The sequence below is a fragment of the Suricata suricatta genome, chromosome 5 (genome assembly GCF_006229205.1).
Source record: "Suricata suricatta isolate VVHF042 chromosome 5, meerkat_22Aug2017_6uvM2_HiC, whole genome shotgun sequence".
NCBI classification, from domain to species: Eukaryota; Metazoa; Chordata; class Mammalia; order Carnivora; family Herpestidae; genus Suricata; species Suricata suricatta.
The window spans coordinates 131,125,832-131,141,398 of record NC_043704.1 but is presented as its reverse complement, the minus strand read 5'-3'; the positions used below and the strand labels follow the sequence as shown (position 1 = coordinate 131,141,398).

The 15,567-nt window shown below is 43.5% G+C and overlaps 1 protein-coding gene across 4 annotated transcripts in view; it reads right to left on the bottom strand.

Annotated features, from left to right (window-relative positions):
* Window positions 1-15,567, bottom strand: part of PLCL2 (phospholipase C like 2) — a 268,303-nt gene that overhangs the window by 117,928 nt on the left and 134,808 nt on the right. For all 4 annotated transcript variants that reach the window (XR_003908920.1, XR_003908919.1, XR_003908918.1 and 1 more), the window contains one exon: window positions 5,328-5,403. Coding sequence is in view for 1 of the 4 variants with exons in the window: in XM_029940338.1 (XP_029796198.1) it covers window positions 5,328-5,403 (76 nt within the window). In the remaining 3 variants the exon portion in view is untranslated. The remainder of the gene's footprint in view (window positions 1-5,327; window positions 5,404-15,567) is intronic.

Here is a 15,567-nt window from a genome sequence, read left to right as displayed (position 1 = left end):
TGGGAAAGTTACGGTCTATCCCCCTTTACTTGGTAATGAAGCAACCCTGTCATGCATGCAAAACCCTTAGAGCTTTTAGAAAAGGAGCTTCTATTTCAATAGGCCTGGGGTGGGCTGGGGTGTCTCTCATCTGGAGCCTGATCTTCGCCCCCCCCCCTCCCCCCGTCCTTCAGAAAGTGGGCAGAACCAAGTCTCCTGGCAGGAGAGGAAGAGGCTACAGCCCCCTCCCCACCCCCCACCCTCGGGCGCATAGACGCCACCTGGGCCCTGGGCCCGCCCAAGATGCCACAGTGCCGGCTGGGGTCCTTGGCAGAAACCTCACCCAACCACTCAACATTGTGCCCAAGTCTTGCTGAGTGTGGCGGGGATGTCCTCAGTCCGGGAGTCCTGTGGCAGCTTCGGGTCCTTGATGCCTTTGTTCCTTTTTATTTTTAACCATTTAAATTAAATTTAAATTTATTATTAATCTGTATCAGAATTATGTACATAGTTTAAAAAGCAAATTAGTTGTCACCAATTTCCCCTTTTCAGAAGCAGTTATATTCACCCTGATCCCTGAGGTTGTGTTTCCTATTTTAGTGATTATGTCCATATTTCTAAGTAATGCTTACATTGCTTAGGGTTTTTTTTTTTCCCTGAGCATTACTTATTTAATTCCCCAAATGAAGGATGAAAATGTTGCTATTTTAATGTTTCCACTGTCAGGACACATGTAGTCTCCAAGCCATTTGGAGTCTGACTGCTCCTTAATCCAGCTTTCGGACAGATCTCTCTTTGATCCCTACCTGTACCCCAACTTCCCGAGGCCCCTGCTGCCACCCGTTCTGAGCGGGTGGGGGGCGGCCCGCAGTGTGAGTCAGACTGCTCGTCAAGCACCCCACTGCCAGGCTCAGAGTCAGCTTTCCTGCATCACCTAAGTCAGTTATCACTTGTTCAGGTGTTCTTCACTTTCCAAAATTTTGTTCCTCCCATTTTCTTTGTCCTTATGGGTGTATGCCTTAAAAAAAAAAAAAAAAAGCAACAGGAAAACCAAAAATTCCTTACTGTCATTTTAATGAGGCTCAGAAGGGAGTGGAGATTAAATGCATGTGTTAATATATCATCTTTACCAAGAAGTATGTCACTGACTTCTTTTTCCTTTCCAGAGAGCTAATTATTTTCCATTTAAATTCACCAGATAAAAACATCCAACTCACTGAAGCAAAGCAGTTTGGGTTTCCTTCTATAACATCTTCCTATCTTTTATGTAGTGGATCAATGCAGTGACTAAAAGGCGAAATTAAAACTCAAAGACAGGCTGCCATTTTGGGCCAGGACAGAGAAAGAGATAGACATTACACAGCGAAACAGACTTTTCCCCAGAGAGAATCTGGCTACCCTCTCATCACCTTTTGTAAACCTTTTAAAGAAGAACCTTTAGGAAGCGTCCCCTCTGCAGATTCCTGTTCAGAAGCTCCCCTCCAATCTCCTACTCTGCTACTTCTCGGAAGAACAAGCACGGGTTCGATTTGGTGTGTGTGAGGTGTGTTTGCCTGTGCTCACGGATTTACACACACTCACGCTTGTACCGCGATGCCACTTATGACTGACCCGTCTCTGTTGCTCATGCGTCGGCCCAGACCCACTTGCCCCACACCACCCCTGCACCGTCCGACATTTCACTGGACCCTCCGATGGCACTGGAGCGCTGGACTCCGACAGAGTGCCCCTGCCCTCTGGCCCATCCGCAGACCGCTCTTTCACCTCCTCACTCCTGGAGCTGGTGCCCTCCTGTGACACTACGATCCCCTCAGAGCAGTGGTCCCCTCAGAATTTCTCTAAACCGCACAGCTTTCCGCAGTGTCTAGGAAGAAAAGGCATCCATCCCTCTTTCTAAGGTCAAGTGTTTCTCTGTTGTACTGGATTCCTGTCCCTCCTACTCCTCCCCTCCTTACTCCCTGTCTCGTCTTTAATAGCTTCCTCTTCACCTTGTCAGTGGACCTTTCCTATTTCTAGGGCCATGGCTTTCTTATTAAGATTTCCCTTCAACCTTCCGACCCCACTGGGATGCCATACCCTCCTCTTAAAAGAGTAGGTTCTGCAGGCTGCCCCCAACTGCCCGTCACCTGGTCATCCCCTCCATCCTCCCCGGGGTCTCTTTGGGTCACCTGCCTGCCGGGGCCTGCAGGTTCCTAGCCCCCCTTGGCTGGGAGTCTTTACTTCTCAGCATTCTTCTCCTGCCTCCCTCCCTCTTCCTAAGAACACCACCAGCAACATACATTTCTAGATCCCCCAAAAAACCAATCCCACAGCCGGGAGTCTGATCATGCCCAAACTGGTCACACTTTTGAACATGTGGCTGGAGGTGGCAGTGTGACTCCTTACTTTCACTTAGCTGTTTTAATGAAGGCTCGTTTAGTAAGAATAGAAGTTTGTGTTTAGAAGTTTGAGATGCTTCTAAAATAATCCTCTCTTACAGCAATTTGGTACCTGTACCTTCATTCTGTCATTGCTGGATTAAAGTTCTGTAAGTAGAATAGCAATTATTTATCAGAAGTAAAATCTCATGCAAATGTTTGTGAGCCCCATACAAATTAGCAATTCTTCATATGACTAATGACTATATGTCCTTCCGATAACTGTAAACATGAGAAACAAAAGATCAAGGACTCTAAAATAAGCACTTGGGATAACAGAAGGGCTGTGGAGGCGTTCAGCACTAACTGTGAAACCAAAAGATAATCGTTATGTGCTTCTCAAGATCTTCAAACAGAGAGCAACACCAACCATTACACAGTGGTTATTCTTTTTTGCCTTCTGAGCAAAATTCTTAATAGACAAGACACTTCAGCTCTTTAAATACAAGCAAATATATCCCTCACTGAAATGAAACAGAACAACAGAAAGCTGCATTACGCTAGAGATTAGCAAATTTCATAAACTGATAAAGCTGCAAAAAATTGACAATCACTCAAATTGTCAATAAGTAGGGTTTTTTTTCCTGATAAATGTAGTGTCAAATTTTAACAGTCCACAATTCTTACAGTAACACATGTGCTTAGGAGAATCAAATCCTTAATACAAGTCAAATCACATTTAGTCAGTTAGTATTCCAGTGACTGCTCTGTGCAAAATATTAAAACAGGAGCCATGGGTAAAATACAGAGTAACTCAGTATGCAAACCTGTGCATTAGCAGGTTACTACCAGGTTTAGAAGACGGAATACATTAGTAAAATACACAGCAACTGAAACTGCCAGCTAAACCAAACCCATTTTGAAGGCTGCCTAGAATGGTCAGGAAGTGTAATGCCTGCGATCACGAAAGGTCTCCTGGAAGCCTGCTGAGACAAAAAGAAGAAACATGCAGATCGGCAGAGAGGAGGGAGAGAGAAGTCTTACCAGAGCAGTGGCTTGTGAAAATCTAGCTAAGAAGAAACACGCAGGATGTGGGGAAGGGCAGCCCAAAGGCCAGGCGGGAGGCAGACCGTCACTTCCAGCACTTCTCACTGCCCCTAACAGCTTCCCAGTGGGGTTCTGCCCATAACTCGACATACAGCTATTGTGACCATCACCTTAGACTCCATTTCTCTCCTTCTCTGTTCAAAAACCAATCGCTCCCCACTGCCCCAAAAACCAAGTTCACACTCCTGAGTAAAACAGAGTACGTACTCAATACGTTTGAGTATGTGTGATTACGTTCATATCTCCCACTTGACTGGAAGGTTCTAGAAGGCAAAAACCAATCTTATTTTTTAATATTTTTATACACGATAGCTCTTACAAGTGCCTTCGGCATAGTGTAAGTCCAAAACATATTTACTAAATGAATGAACAGATGATTTAATTAACAACTTTCATATAATAATGGCAAAAGGGGCTGGCCAGTTGGTAGACAACGTTGCACAGTTAACTTAGAAGTTTAGATCTGACTCAACAGACTCTAGTCAGCTACTGGATGACTTTATGTAAAACAGTGGCAGGATAAAAACGGTGTTTGACGTATCTCGTTTTAGTTGTGGTTGCGGGGAATATCAGCCCAGAAAGGACTTGGAGGAGAAAGATCACTTGGCTCATAATATTTTGCTAACAAGATGAGTAAAACAAGACGAGGATTTTCATCTGTTGATTAGTCCCTAATATGAATATTCCTTCAATAAACACCAAAAAAAAGAAAATGGTCACATATATATTTGTCTTTGATCTATTTTTAACGAGTTCATTTCTGAGATAAGAATCTTTTTTTCAGGCTAGGTGATACTTACGGTCACCTGATTTTAAAGAACAGCAACCAGGGAAACCTGGCTGGCTCTGTCAAAAGAGATGGGACTCTTGACTTTAGGGTAATGAGTTGAAGCCCCATGCTGGGTGCATAGATACAAAGAATAAACAAATAAAGTTAAAGAAAAAAGTATTAAAAAAAAGCAATCAGAAGCCTTAGAAATTAAAGACAGATATTCTTATTTATGCATTATAAATCTTCTAAAATGACATTCTCACACAACTTGAAAATTGAAAGAATTCCATTTTGTCTATTCTTATTACAATGCAGGACACTTGCGTTTTGGGTATTATCTCAGCTAAAATTAATTAGATGGTAGCATTTTAAAATCTAGTATAACATTTTGATGTTAAATTGATGAATTCCTCAGCATTTGAAAATGCCAGTGCATTAAAAAGGTGTCAAGAGGCTGTACCTGGTGCTCACTCTCTAAGTACTCATTCCCTCTCTGCGCAAGCCTCCCTCACCTTTCTCACCGTGCACTGGAAGGTCATGGGGGACCAGCACCGGGGACGGTGAGGAGGGGGTCAGTGCAGGGGCTCTCCATCTTGGCTGCTTACTAGAAACACCTGGAAGCTTCTAACGGCTTTGAGTTTTTTGACCACATCCCAGACTGATGTCAATATATTTTATTTTTATATTTATTTATTATTATTTTTAATGTATTTATTTTGAGAGAGACAGAGACAGCAGGAGTGAGGGAGGGGCAGACAGAGAGAGGAAGACAGAGACTCTCAAGCAGGCTCTGCAGGGTCAGTGTGGAGCCTCATGCAGGGCTCACACTCGTGAACCATGAGATCATGATCTGAGCTGAAATCAAGAGTTGGATGCCTAACCGACTGAGCCACGCAGGCGCCCCTAGATGTCAATATATGTTAAAAGCTTCCCCCAGGTGAGTTTGTTATCCAGGCTTGGGAAGTAGTGAATTCGTATTTTCTTTAGCCATGAAAAAATAATTTTTATAACTGATTTCCTGGCTATAGTGTCAAAAGAGAAAGTAGTTTAAGAAGCAAAAGATACGGTGCTACTAATTTTATTTTAAAGAGAAGAAACAAACGTCCACTTACCTGCCTTCTGACAGTGTACAATCTTTTCATACACAGCATCTGCATTTTCAATCACTGCCTTGAGGGACTGGATCATCTGCAAAGGGAACACCCAGACACGGGATCACACACCGGACAAGGGCAGGCCGGTCTACGCGGGTGCATGGGGCTCTCCTCTGTGAACAGGCCGAGGGGCTGCGGCCAGGTGCTCTTTTCTCAGCCTTCCCACTACTCCGTTCAAATGTGTGTGGGAGAAATGAAAGATCATGCATCCCATGAAATGATTTAAGTAGACCGTGAGTATCATGTCTCAGACACAGGCTTGTACAGCACTGGATTTGAACCTTGAGTCAATACTGAATGGAGTTTGTGTCCATACGAAAAGCTACAAATCAGTATGTACACACATCTGACCTGTGTTTCAAATTATATTTTCAGCCATTCATTTTAACAAAACCTTCAACTTCATCTTATGAAAGCTCTACCACCTACACACCCTACCCATTTAAGCTAAAATGCCTTCATCCAAAAATTAGTTTGAAACTTACCATGATGGTCAAAAAAACAGCATTTATTTAATGCATCACTAATGATATCACTCAAACTCATATTTTAAATGTTCCTATCAATGATTTTAACAGATCACATTTTGAAAAAAAATAAATAAAAGATCCAATTTTGAGTTCTTATTCCAAATTCCATGTGCTTACATTAACAGCCAATCTTGAATTAAAAAAAAAAAAAGGATCAGGACATAGTTGACCAATTATTTTACACACCAAAATGTTGGCAAAGATCTGTTTGAAGTAATCTTTTTGGCCCTAAAATCACTATGTAAGTAGGATAGCCAGATTCAGTTCTCATAGCACAAATGTGAACAATTATGATGCCTGCCTTAAGCACAGATTTCAACTTTTTCTATTTCAATGCCCAAGTATTTTGCACTATTATATTACTCATCTATTTCACATGACCATTTTATTTTAAATAACAAATACTAATCCATCATTCTCTATTCCTTTAAATTCTGCCATTTTTCTTTACAGTATTTATCACTAACTGCTACAATAAATTCTTTGATAGGAACCAAATATACGTGGGTTGTATTATTTGTATAATTCAAAGCAAGAACACCATATTTTTATTAGTTACACTTATTTAAACCGAAGCATAATCAACATGCCTCTCAAGAAGTGTACCAGATTCTTAAAATGACTCACACAGCATTTATCAACTTGTCCACTGTTCTAAGAAAATGAGAGTAAACACCAAAAGGTTTAAGGCCAATGCAGCCGCTCAGTGATGCCTTCATCCATCGCCCAGAGCGGGATCTGGGGCACAGGGACCTACAGGATATGGCCCCTACCTTCAAAAAGCCCACAGCCTACTGGAAGAGCTTGCACTTTAGAATTCATGATTTTCACATTCACTCTTAAAGTCTGAGTCATGCCTGTAAATTAAAATAGTCTATTTTACAGCTTGACATATTGAACAGGCAATGATAAAAATGAATACTTAAGAACTCGATTACACCGATATAAAGTCATCTGTACCATGACATCACTTGCATACTGAAAAGGCTCATACCGTCATCAGTAACCTTTTTCAGCTTTGATGTCAAGCCAATTGAGAGAGATGAAGAAGGACCTCTGCAAGCGAGGATGATGGCTGCCGCAGCTCAGTGTCAAAGAACTGGCCAACTGAGCCTCGAGCACTCAAATAGGAAAAAGGAGAAAAATGAAATGAACCTGGTCATCGAGCAGACAGGGAGCACAGGGGCAATAGCAGAGGGAGGGCAGAACAAAACAGCAGTAAGAAGCATAGGCTCATGCATACAGATGACTGACTTGGGGGGAAAAGGTGGTCAAAACACATTTTTACTGGGGGTGGTAGGGGGCAGAAAGAGCATGGATCTATACGGGTTCGAATCCTGGTTCTGCTGTTCATTAGCTTTGTCAGCCTCATATTAAACATCACTGAGCCACAACTTCCTTACCTATAAAATGAGTTTAATAAAAGACCCTACCTTCATGATGTTGTAAGGATTAAATGGGAGGATGTATGTGACTGCACAGTGAAGACACTTGCAAACAGATGAGACAGCGGACTCCCCATTTATCCAGGGGGCGTGGCAGAGCACTTTCTGGTAAGCCCCAGGCTAGCTGAATGAGTGTGCCTTCCCTTCATATGCTCACTGGCAAGGATTCAAACATCCATTACTAATTTTGGTGTTATTTGAAAAGCCTGGTGTGATGAAGCTGAGAAACAACAAGTCACATTATTATTCTTAGAAGCATCTTCTGGTATAAAGGTTTCACCAAAGGTTGCATAGTTAGGCACCTTTCAGCAATAAAAAAACATGTAAGGCTTAAGGAAAGCACATTCAGCTCAAGGGTCTGGAGGGAGAAGCTTGCCCACCTCCTGTGTTCTATAATCCTTTATTCTTGGGACAATCATTTACGGAGGCCCTCTGAGTGTGGGACCCTGAATTAAGTGCTATGAATGAATAAAGGATAGTTGCTGACCCAGGACTATGAGCAAACAATAATCATAACAAAACCCAGAATTGCCACTGGAGCTCTCATGTTACTGGGTGTGACCAAGTTAAACACCCCTGAGTAGGAGGATGGGATATTTAATCCACCAGCGATGCAGGGGTGGTGACTGGTGGTGTCATGGTGTCGTGAGGACGCTCTGTTTGTGGCTTGGACTTGAATACATCTCCACCCCTTATTTACGAGTGGTATATAAAATATGAAGGTGGCGAACACACCCGGGTGGAGAATGCAAACCCAGTGAAAAGCCGTTCCTCTCCGGTTTGGAAGTAAACAGCAGCAGGCATTTGCAGACCGTACGGAGAGTATTCTGGAGGGAGCCAGCCTTAGAGAAGGTAAGCACAACAGTAAACAACCAGTGGAACTCAGAGAAGGCAGGAAGAAAACCTATCCCCAGACCTTAGCAGAGATGATTCATCCTGCCACACCTGTTAACTAAATGTTTTCACCACTTCCTCGGGGAGGAGAACTGCTAGTTTATATCTTTTTATAGTTTTAGGGCACATATTTACAGTTAGGGTGAGTACTTATAAATACAATAATATGTAGTCATCAGTCTACAGTTCTTGTCCACAGAGTGAGGTCATCAATCTCAAGTCTTACAGTACGTAAGTTCTCCTCCAGTGAAAGAGCCCCTCCAGGTCTTCCTGGGGAAGCTCTCTGGACCGTGAGCTCCGACATGAGCACTAGGTTAAGGGTCCAGCAGGCCAAGAGGGCTGGGCCAGGCCCTCCTCGCCCCCCCCCCCCCCCCCCCCCCCCCCCCCCCCCCCCCCCCCCCCCCCCCCCCCCCCCCCCCGCCCACTGGCTGCTTTCTTGCTCTTGCTCCGCGGCTGACTGTGACTGAGGGTAGAGCACATGGCACTGAGGATACAGCAGGGACAATGTGGGAGCGCCGGCAGATCTAGTGGGGACCAATCTCTGCCTGGGTCTGCTGCTTTACAGCAAGCTGTGATTATAAATAGTACAGTGTTGGTTGAATGACTCAAAATGAAAGTAATTCAACGCCTCCTCTGCATCAGGTGCGTACTTGGTGCTTTCTATTTCGTCTAATGCTCACAAAATCCATGTGAGGTGAGTATTTATGGCGTTAGTTTTGCAGATGTGAACACCGAAGACCTGGGAGTTAAGCTACTTTCCCAAGGTCCCCTGGTGAGATGGGCACAGGGACTGGAACTCAGAAACAATGCATTCTGCTGGGCCTCAAAGCCTCTGCTTTTCCACAGCACCGTGACGGGCCCTGCCACACGAGCAGCGACGGCACAACTAAGATGAGGAAAGGGCAGTCCTGCCAGAAAGACGCACGGAAGCAGGAAGGAGTTTAGTGACTCCTGACAGGTGCTGCACACAGTAGGCGGTATAATGGCAACTGCTGACTTTACCCCTGAATTGTCTTTTTCAGCAATATTTCTGTAACGTGCTTTGGGAAAACACTTTTTAAAAATGACAACATTAAACAATTTGCTTGGCTCCATTTAACAATTTGGTATTAAGAGAAATCATAAATGAGAGAAATCAGTTCTACTTAACATGAAACTACTAGAATAAGCATTTCAGAGTAGACAAAAGCAAATACATGGGGACGACTTATTTTCTCTGCATATATGACATTAATATGTCAATATAATGCAAGCCCAGGAGAGTGGTTGGTTTGAGAAGTGTTATTTACATTATGCAAATGCATTTCCATCGGTCCCTTTTAAATGCGGAGGTGTGGGTCTCTGGCAATCATAGCATCCTGCTGCTTACTCTAGTAAAACGGGGACTCAAACAGACGGAAAGCCGGATGTTTCAACTAAAGGCAAGTAATAGTTCATATTTCATTAACCTGGACAGAAACCAGAAATATTTTTCATTAAAAATATTCTGTTTTGAAATTAACTCCCCATATTAATATAAGGCAAACTTCTCTGCTTATGGACATAGACAGAAGAACTATTACTGTACTAATATAGTTTATTTCACTCGATTTCTATAGACTGCTTCTTTAGTTTTGGCTTTGAAATTTGCATATCAAGTAGGAAAATTCTGTTTTCAGGACAGGCAAGTCCACAGTTTTATGTAAGGATCTTATGTCTAATTTTGGACAGTGCATTGAATCTCTTTTCGTCCATCCCAGGCACACAGACTTTAATAATTTAAAAAAATGCCAATTATCTCAAGTGAAAGAAGTTTAATAATAACAATAATAACATCTTCTGAGTTCTAGAATGTTTCCTTTATGGAGCTTTGACTTCTGTTTCAGACAGAAAACGCTTCCCTCATAAATAAGATGTGGCTTTGCGTGTCCCCGTCTTCATCCACGGATCCACGGCCGCTGCTGCTGCTTTGGCTGTGGGTGTTTCTAAATAAAGTTACAAAGTCTGAGAAAGTGCTAAGGCCCTTACAAGAGGCAATGTCTAGATAACAAACAACGTTTCTTCCTTAACACAGATTTGACACAACAAAGTCAAGTAATCGAGCATCATTCTCAAACTTGCCTACGGATTTCAAGAAATGATACACCCGCGCCTACCTCTGAACACCCCAGCTTCTGAGGCTGTCATGGAGATCCATGGCAGGCCTTAGTGGACAGTGAACGCCCAGGTGGCAGGTACTCGGGTTCGGGTACCACCAGGCTCAGGAAAGACCCAGGCAGGACTGGACCAAAGCACAGCTTGCCTCCCAGGACTCCAGGAGTGAAGACCAGAACAGCAAATGTGAATCAAGAATCCAGGTCTTCAGAAGACCAACAAATTCAGTCTAAAGTAGAATGCTCCACCCAAGGAAAACTATCTGTGTGGAGTCTCTAACGGTCAATGTCTTTGGACAATTGTCACCCGGTGACACACAGCCCCACAAAGTGAGGCAGTTCACCAACGCTGAGAATGAGACAGAAAACAGGGAAACTCTCTCATCTGTAAGCTCTGGTTCTTTTTTCTGTGCTCTTGAAAATAAGATCTCTCCGGGTTAACAATACTACCTTTCTTTTTAACGCTTTACGATAATTATTCCTATGTGGCTGACGAGTTTTAGAATTGAATACAAGAACACTAGGATCCAGGACTTTGAAACTGAAATTCAGAGGTAACACTTTCTTTCAGTGAAGCTTCAAAGTGCAGCATAACATCACAAAGTGGAACTAATGGAAGACAAACCATGTATGAAGTTATTGTTGGAAAATACAACATAGCTTTTAATACTTGAAGATAACATAAAAGTCACACACTTGGTGGAGAAGTTATATCACTGCGGGGGTCTCTGCCCAGCAGCACGCTGCACTTAGAACCAGCCCCCTCCCTGGCTCACACAGGGGAGGGCTGCGGCCACATTTTGCAGACAGCTGGTCTGGGACCGAAGTGTGCCATGTCACTAACAGCTGTGGTTATGCTCCCTTCCAGCAAGGTCACCATGAAAATACTTCCCACATAACACACGGTTTCCAGAGTAATTTTCCTGGTTTCCTCTTGAAACTTCACTTCTACTTCCACATTTTCCACTATGCGAATCATAGGCAAGTACAGAAAGAAGCCTACACAATAAAGAAGTATTAGAAAGGACCTAGAGCTCTGCCACATGTACACCACCACTGAATGTGAGCGAACATGTAGAGAGGAGCGTTGGCTGCTGCCGCATATGGGGCCCCACTGCAGGCCCGGGGGGGGGGGCGCAGCACATGAACCAATGTAAAATATCATTAAGCTCTCCAGGCATTTCCATTTACGTTAGAGGAAAGCAGGGAACTGTGGCTAGACAAGGAGAGAAGGGTCAGCTCAGATGGGGACAGACTTTCAGCTTTGAGCAGAGACCAAAGGTGCATGAAGAAATGCAGGGTGGGGGCGTGAAGGTGGGGGCAGGCCCCAGGCAGGGAGCTGGGGCAGGAGAGACACAGGACGTGGTGGAGAGGCTGGGAAGAAGGGAAGAGAGTGGGAGACTGTTAGGGGACAGAGCAGGACTCAGGGACCGAGGTGCTGTGGGCACAGAGGAGGAGCCAAAGACTCTCTCCCCTTAGAGAGGCAACTGGATAGAGGAGACAAGCTTGAGCCACTCCACAGTTTCCAAAGTGTCTTTACTATGTCCACCCGTCTAGGATGTGGAATTCCTCCTTGGTCGGGCTGACCTGGTGGTCACAATGGGGCAGCAGCAATCAGAAACTGCGGAGTCTGGCTCTGGCACTGGAGAACTGGGAATTTTCTGCAGAGGTGGCAGCTGAGAGGAAAATAGGTACGGATCTCTGAGGGAGGGATTTTAAAGATAAATAAGATGAAAACATCACAGTGATGCTCCAGAACCACTTAAATTAATAAGCGGAGAGAACCAATGTAAGAGACACAGCAGGACTGGTCAGAGAGGAGGGACCGAACAAGGGTATTAAACGTTTACAGATGTGTGAGGAGAGTTTCTGGAAGGAGGGTGGGACTACGCATTAGGAGCTCCCGATTTGGTAATTTGGTAACTGTGGAGAATAGAATTGCGGTACCCATAGTTCTGCTATAATGGGACACACAGGCTCCTAAAATCACTGCACTATACAAAATTATGCAATAAAAACCACAACGTTTGTGGGGAACACGGGGTTGGGGCCCCGCACTCAAAATGTTTGCAGTGATATATTTTAAAAAGACAGGAACTGAATACAGCTCCCCACGTGTTAAATAGTTAAGGAATGCAAAACTACTCCAGCGCACATGCCGCCTGACCCTGAAAAAGACCTGAGGTTGGCTTGGGAAGTGGGTGGTGGCAGGGCGGCAGCTCGTGGGTTACAGGAAGTGGAGGAAAGGCGTGTGACATCTGCGGCAAGGCTGTACCAGCAGGCCAGGCGTGGACGGGCACAGCTGGAAGCCCACTTGCTCACTGGGGGAGCTGGGTGCCCTGTGAGGTGCCTATGTGCACGCAGTTCAGCCACGTGCACTCTTCTGGGCTCACCAGCGTTTCCTGTGGTCAAAACTGTGCACCCACAAACACAAAATTTGACTTAGGTTAAAATTGTTTCTTAAAGTATCAATCTCATTCAAATAAATTTCCATCTTCACAAGTGTCATGGTCGAGCTGACTATAAAAGGGAGATTATTTCAAAATCTTTCTGAAATTTCTTCTTTTTTTTTTTCAAAATCTCCCATTCAATGTCATTGTCAAGTAGTCAGACTCTCAGTTTCTATGATATTCAACCGAGGCATGGTTTTGGCATCGTATAAGCCTGCCTCAACACTGTACCCAACTATTTTAACAATTTTTCCCCCAGAGAATAGATGCCAAGTGCTATATAAATCTGGAGCGAATTATGAGTTATGACTGCCCCAGAGTCCACATTCAGGAAGCCAAGAATTCTCTAGCTTTTCACTATGCTCTGATTTTTCATAACATTCACTTCAGAACTAGGGTGGTAGGTATGTACCTAAGGAATGAGGGTGGCCCCCCTGGCATACACTTTTTATCTGAACATTGGTACAATATGAATCTCTTATGCACTAAATTTCAGATCAATTCCTGTAAAGTAACGCACTATCGCATGTGTAGATATCTAGTAGAATTTACACGATATAAAGCCTCCACAACCACAATCTTCATCTCCATCAACCACTTTTCACTTTCACTCAATACATAATCATATTCACAACATTTAGAGAGGGCTGCATTTCACAGGTCAAGCCTCAAGTTTTAACTAAACTGCAGTTTCTGAAGTGAATCATTATGTAAATAGAAGGCATCATGTTTGTTATACACACAGCAATATAGGTTTCTCCTGTACTCACCTAAAAAAAAGCCATTTGGATTCAGCAAAAAATTCATAAAAGTAAATAGCATCATCTATACAAAACAACCAAGTTACTGTGCTAGGTTCTTGCTTTCTAGCAGTTGCTGTGGCCTCGGGCACCCAAGGGCCCAAAGGCTGACATGTGCGGGATCTCCAAACAGCAGTTCCAACGCCAGCCGCTAGAAGTCCGTAGTAATACACATTTGCGGGGCGGGGAGCCGGGAGAAAGGAGCAGAGAGGAAACATCGCAAAGGGAAAACTGGGTTTGGGAGGAGCACTGTGGAGAGGAATAAAGGAAAAAAAGAAAAGACAAAATCACAGAGGAGGAGCTCAGAGGAATTAAAACAATAAATGTACCGGGTGATTTATCGTCTCAAAAATCATACTTTAAATCAGATAAGAGCATTTCATTTTATTCAGACAACTGGATAACCTATGAAGCTGCATCCAAACTTGGATTTAAAAGAAATTCACTCCTATTTCTAGATTAATTGGGATTTAGCATCACCACAGGTCTCCATGTGTTCCCGAACATGTTTAAATAGACAGGGAGCTGGAGAAGCAACATGGTGCAAAACAGCTTGGGGAAAATTAAAAAAAAAAGGGGGTCTGGAAAAACCTAGAGCTCCAACAGATCAAAAGATGAGTTACAAAGCCAGTGTACAGATTTTAAATGTTTATCCCACTCTAAACTGTTGGCAAAGTTTTAAAACGTCTGATTACTTTTAGCTTCAGGAAGTACACAGAATGTGAAAAAGTTGAAAAGAATTTTGATCTCGTGCTGTTTCTGGTCCTTGTACAATATGATTTTCCAAGAAAACAAAAATTGTTGAAAATTAAGCAACAAAATAGGACCTACACTAGGTTCCTAAAAAGAGACTCCAATGTAATTATAGAAGGATGCAGAAAAAGTATACGGTAATTCTTACTAGTTCATGTAATAATATATCGTGCTGTACTTTTCTGTGTGGAGAACACATATATGGTTAAGTTCAAGTGCACTTAAATAATCATAATGCTCTTATCTCTCCATGTTATGCTCAGCCTTACACTCGTCACGGAGTAACCTGGTGTGCTACCCAACATTGCTTGGTGTTTACGCAGCTCCTGTGGGAAGACTCACGATCCTCTCACACTCGCCGTGGCTGCCTCACGGAGACCCACACACAACCCCACCCTCTCCAGGCTTTTGGTCATGTCAGAAGGTACCTAATTAACAAAAGGTAATTCATAAGGCTATAAAATATGTCTCCCGCTTTCCTGAATTAATAACGATATGCTCTCTGGATGCCCTCAGACTAGCTCAGCACGAAACCTAAGTGTCCCTGTGCTGAGGTAGACTCTGTGGTCAGGACAGAAGGGAGAGGGGTACAGAGGACTAAGCAACTTGCAAAGGGACTTTGGGTTGGGCCTGAGGGACAGCCAGGCCCAGTCCAGTGGGGACGCAGGCTACGCACTCAGCTGTTCCTTCTGCCTCCAGTAAATGCTGGCAGAGCCGGAAAGAAGGGCAGCGCACCACCACAACCCTCCATTGTCGGAAGTTTTCAGGACAGTGAGTTCAGAGGCTACATCTTGGATGGAGAGGAAAAGAACTGAACTGATAAGAATGGCTTAAAACTCAGCCAGAATCATCCCTGCAGGAAGAAAGGGGAACTTGAGCTAGTTAAACCCAATTATCCAGTGAGCAAGCTACTTCCGGAGAAAGATTAGGAACTTCTGGATGCTACATTAACTCTTTCAAGTCACCAAGGACTAGTTTGAGTTCTGACATGCTTGTTTCAAACAATTATTACTACATTAATTAAATTTCAAAAGATACAATTAGAATTAAACATAGTACCACTTTTATTACTGTCTACTTATAGCAACCCTTTTCTCCAAGGGGATCAGGGTGATTTAGAAACTCCTAATTAACAGAAGGTAATTCAATCATAGTCTTACTGTAAGGTATCATTAGTTTCTCTCAGGTCTGTGT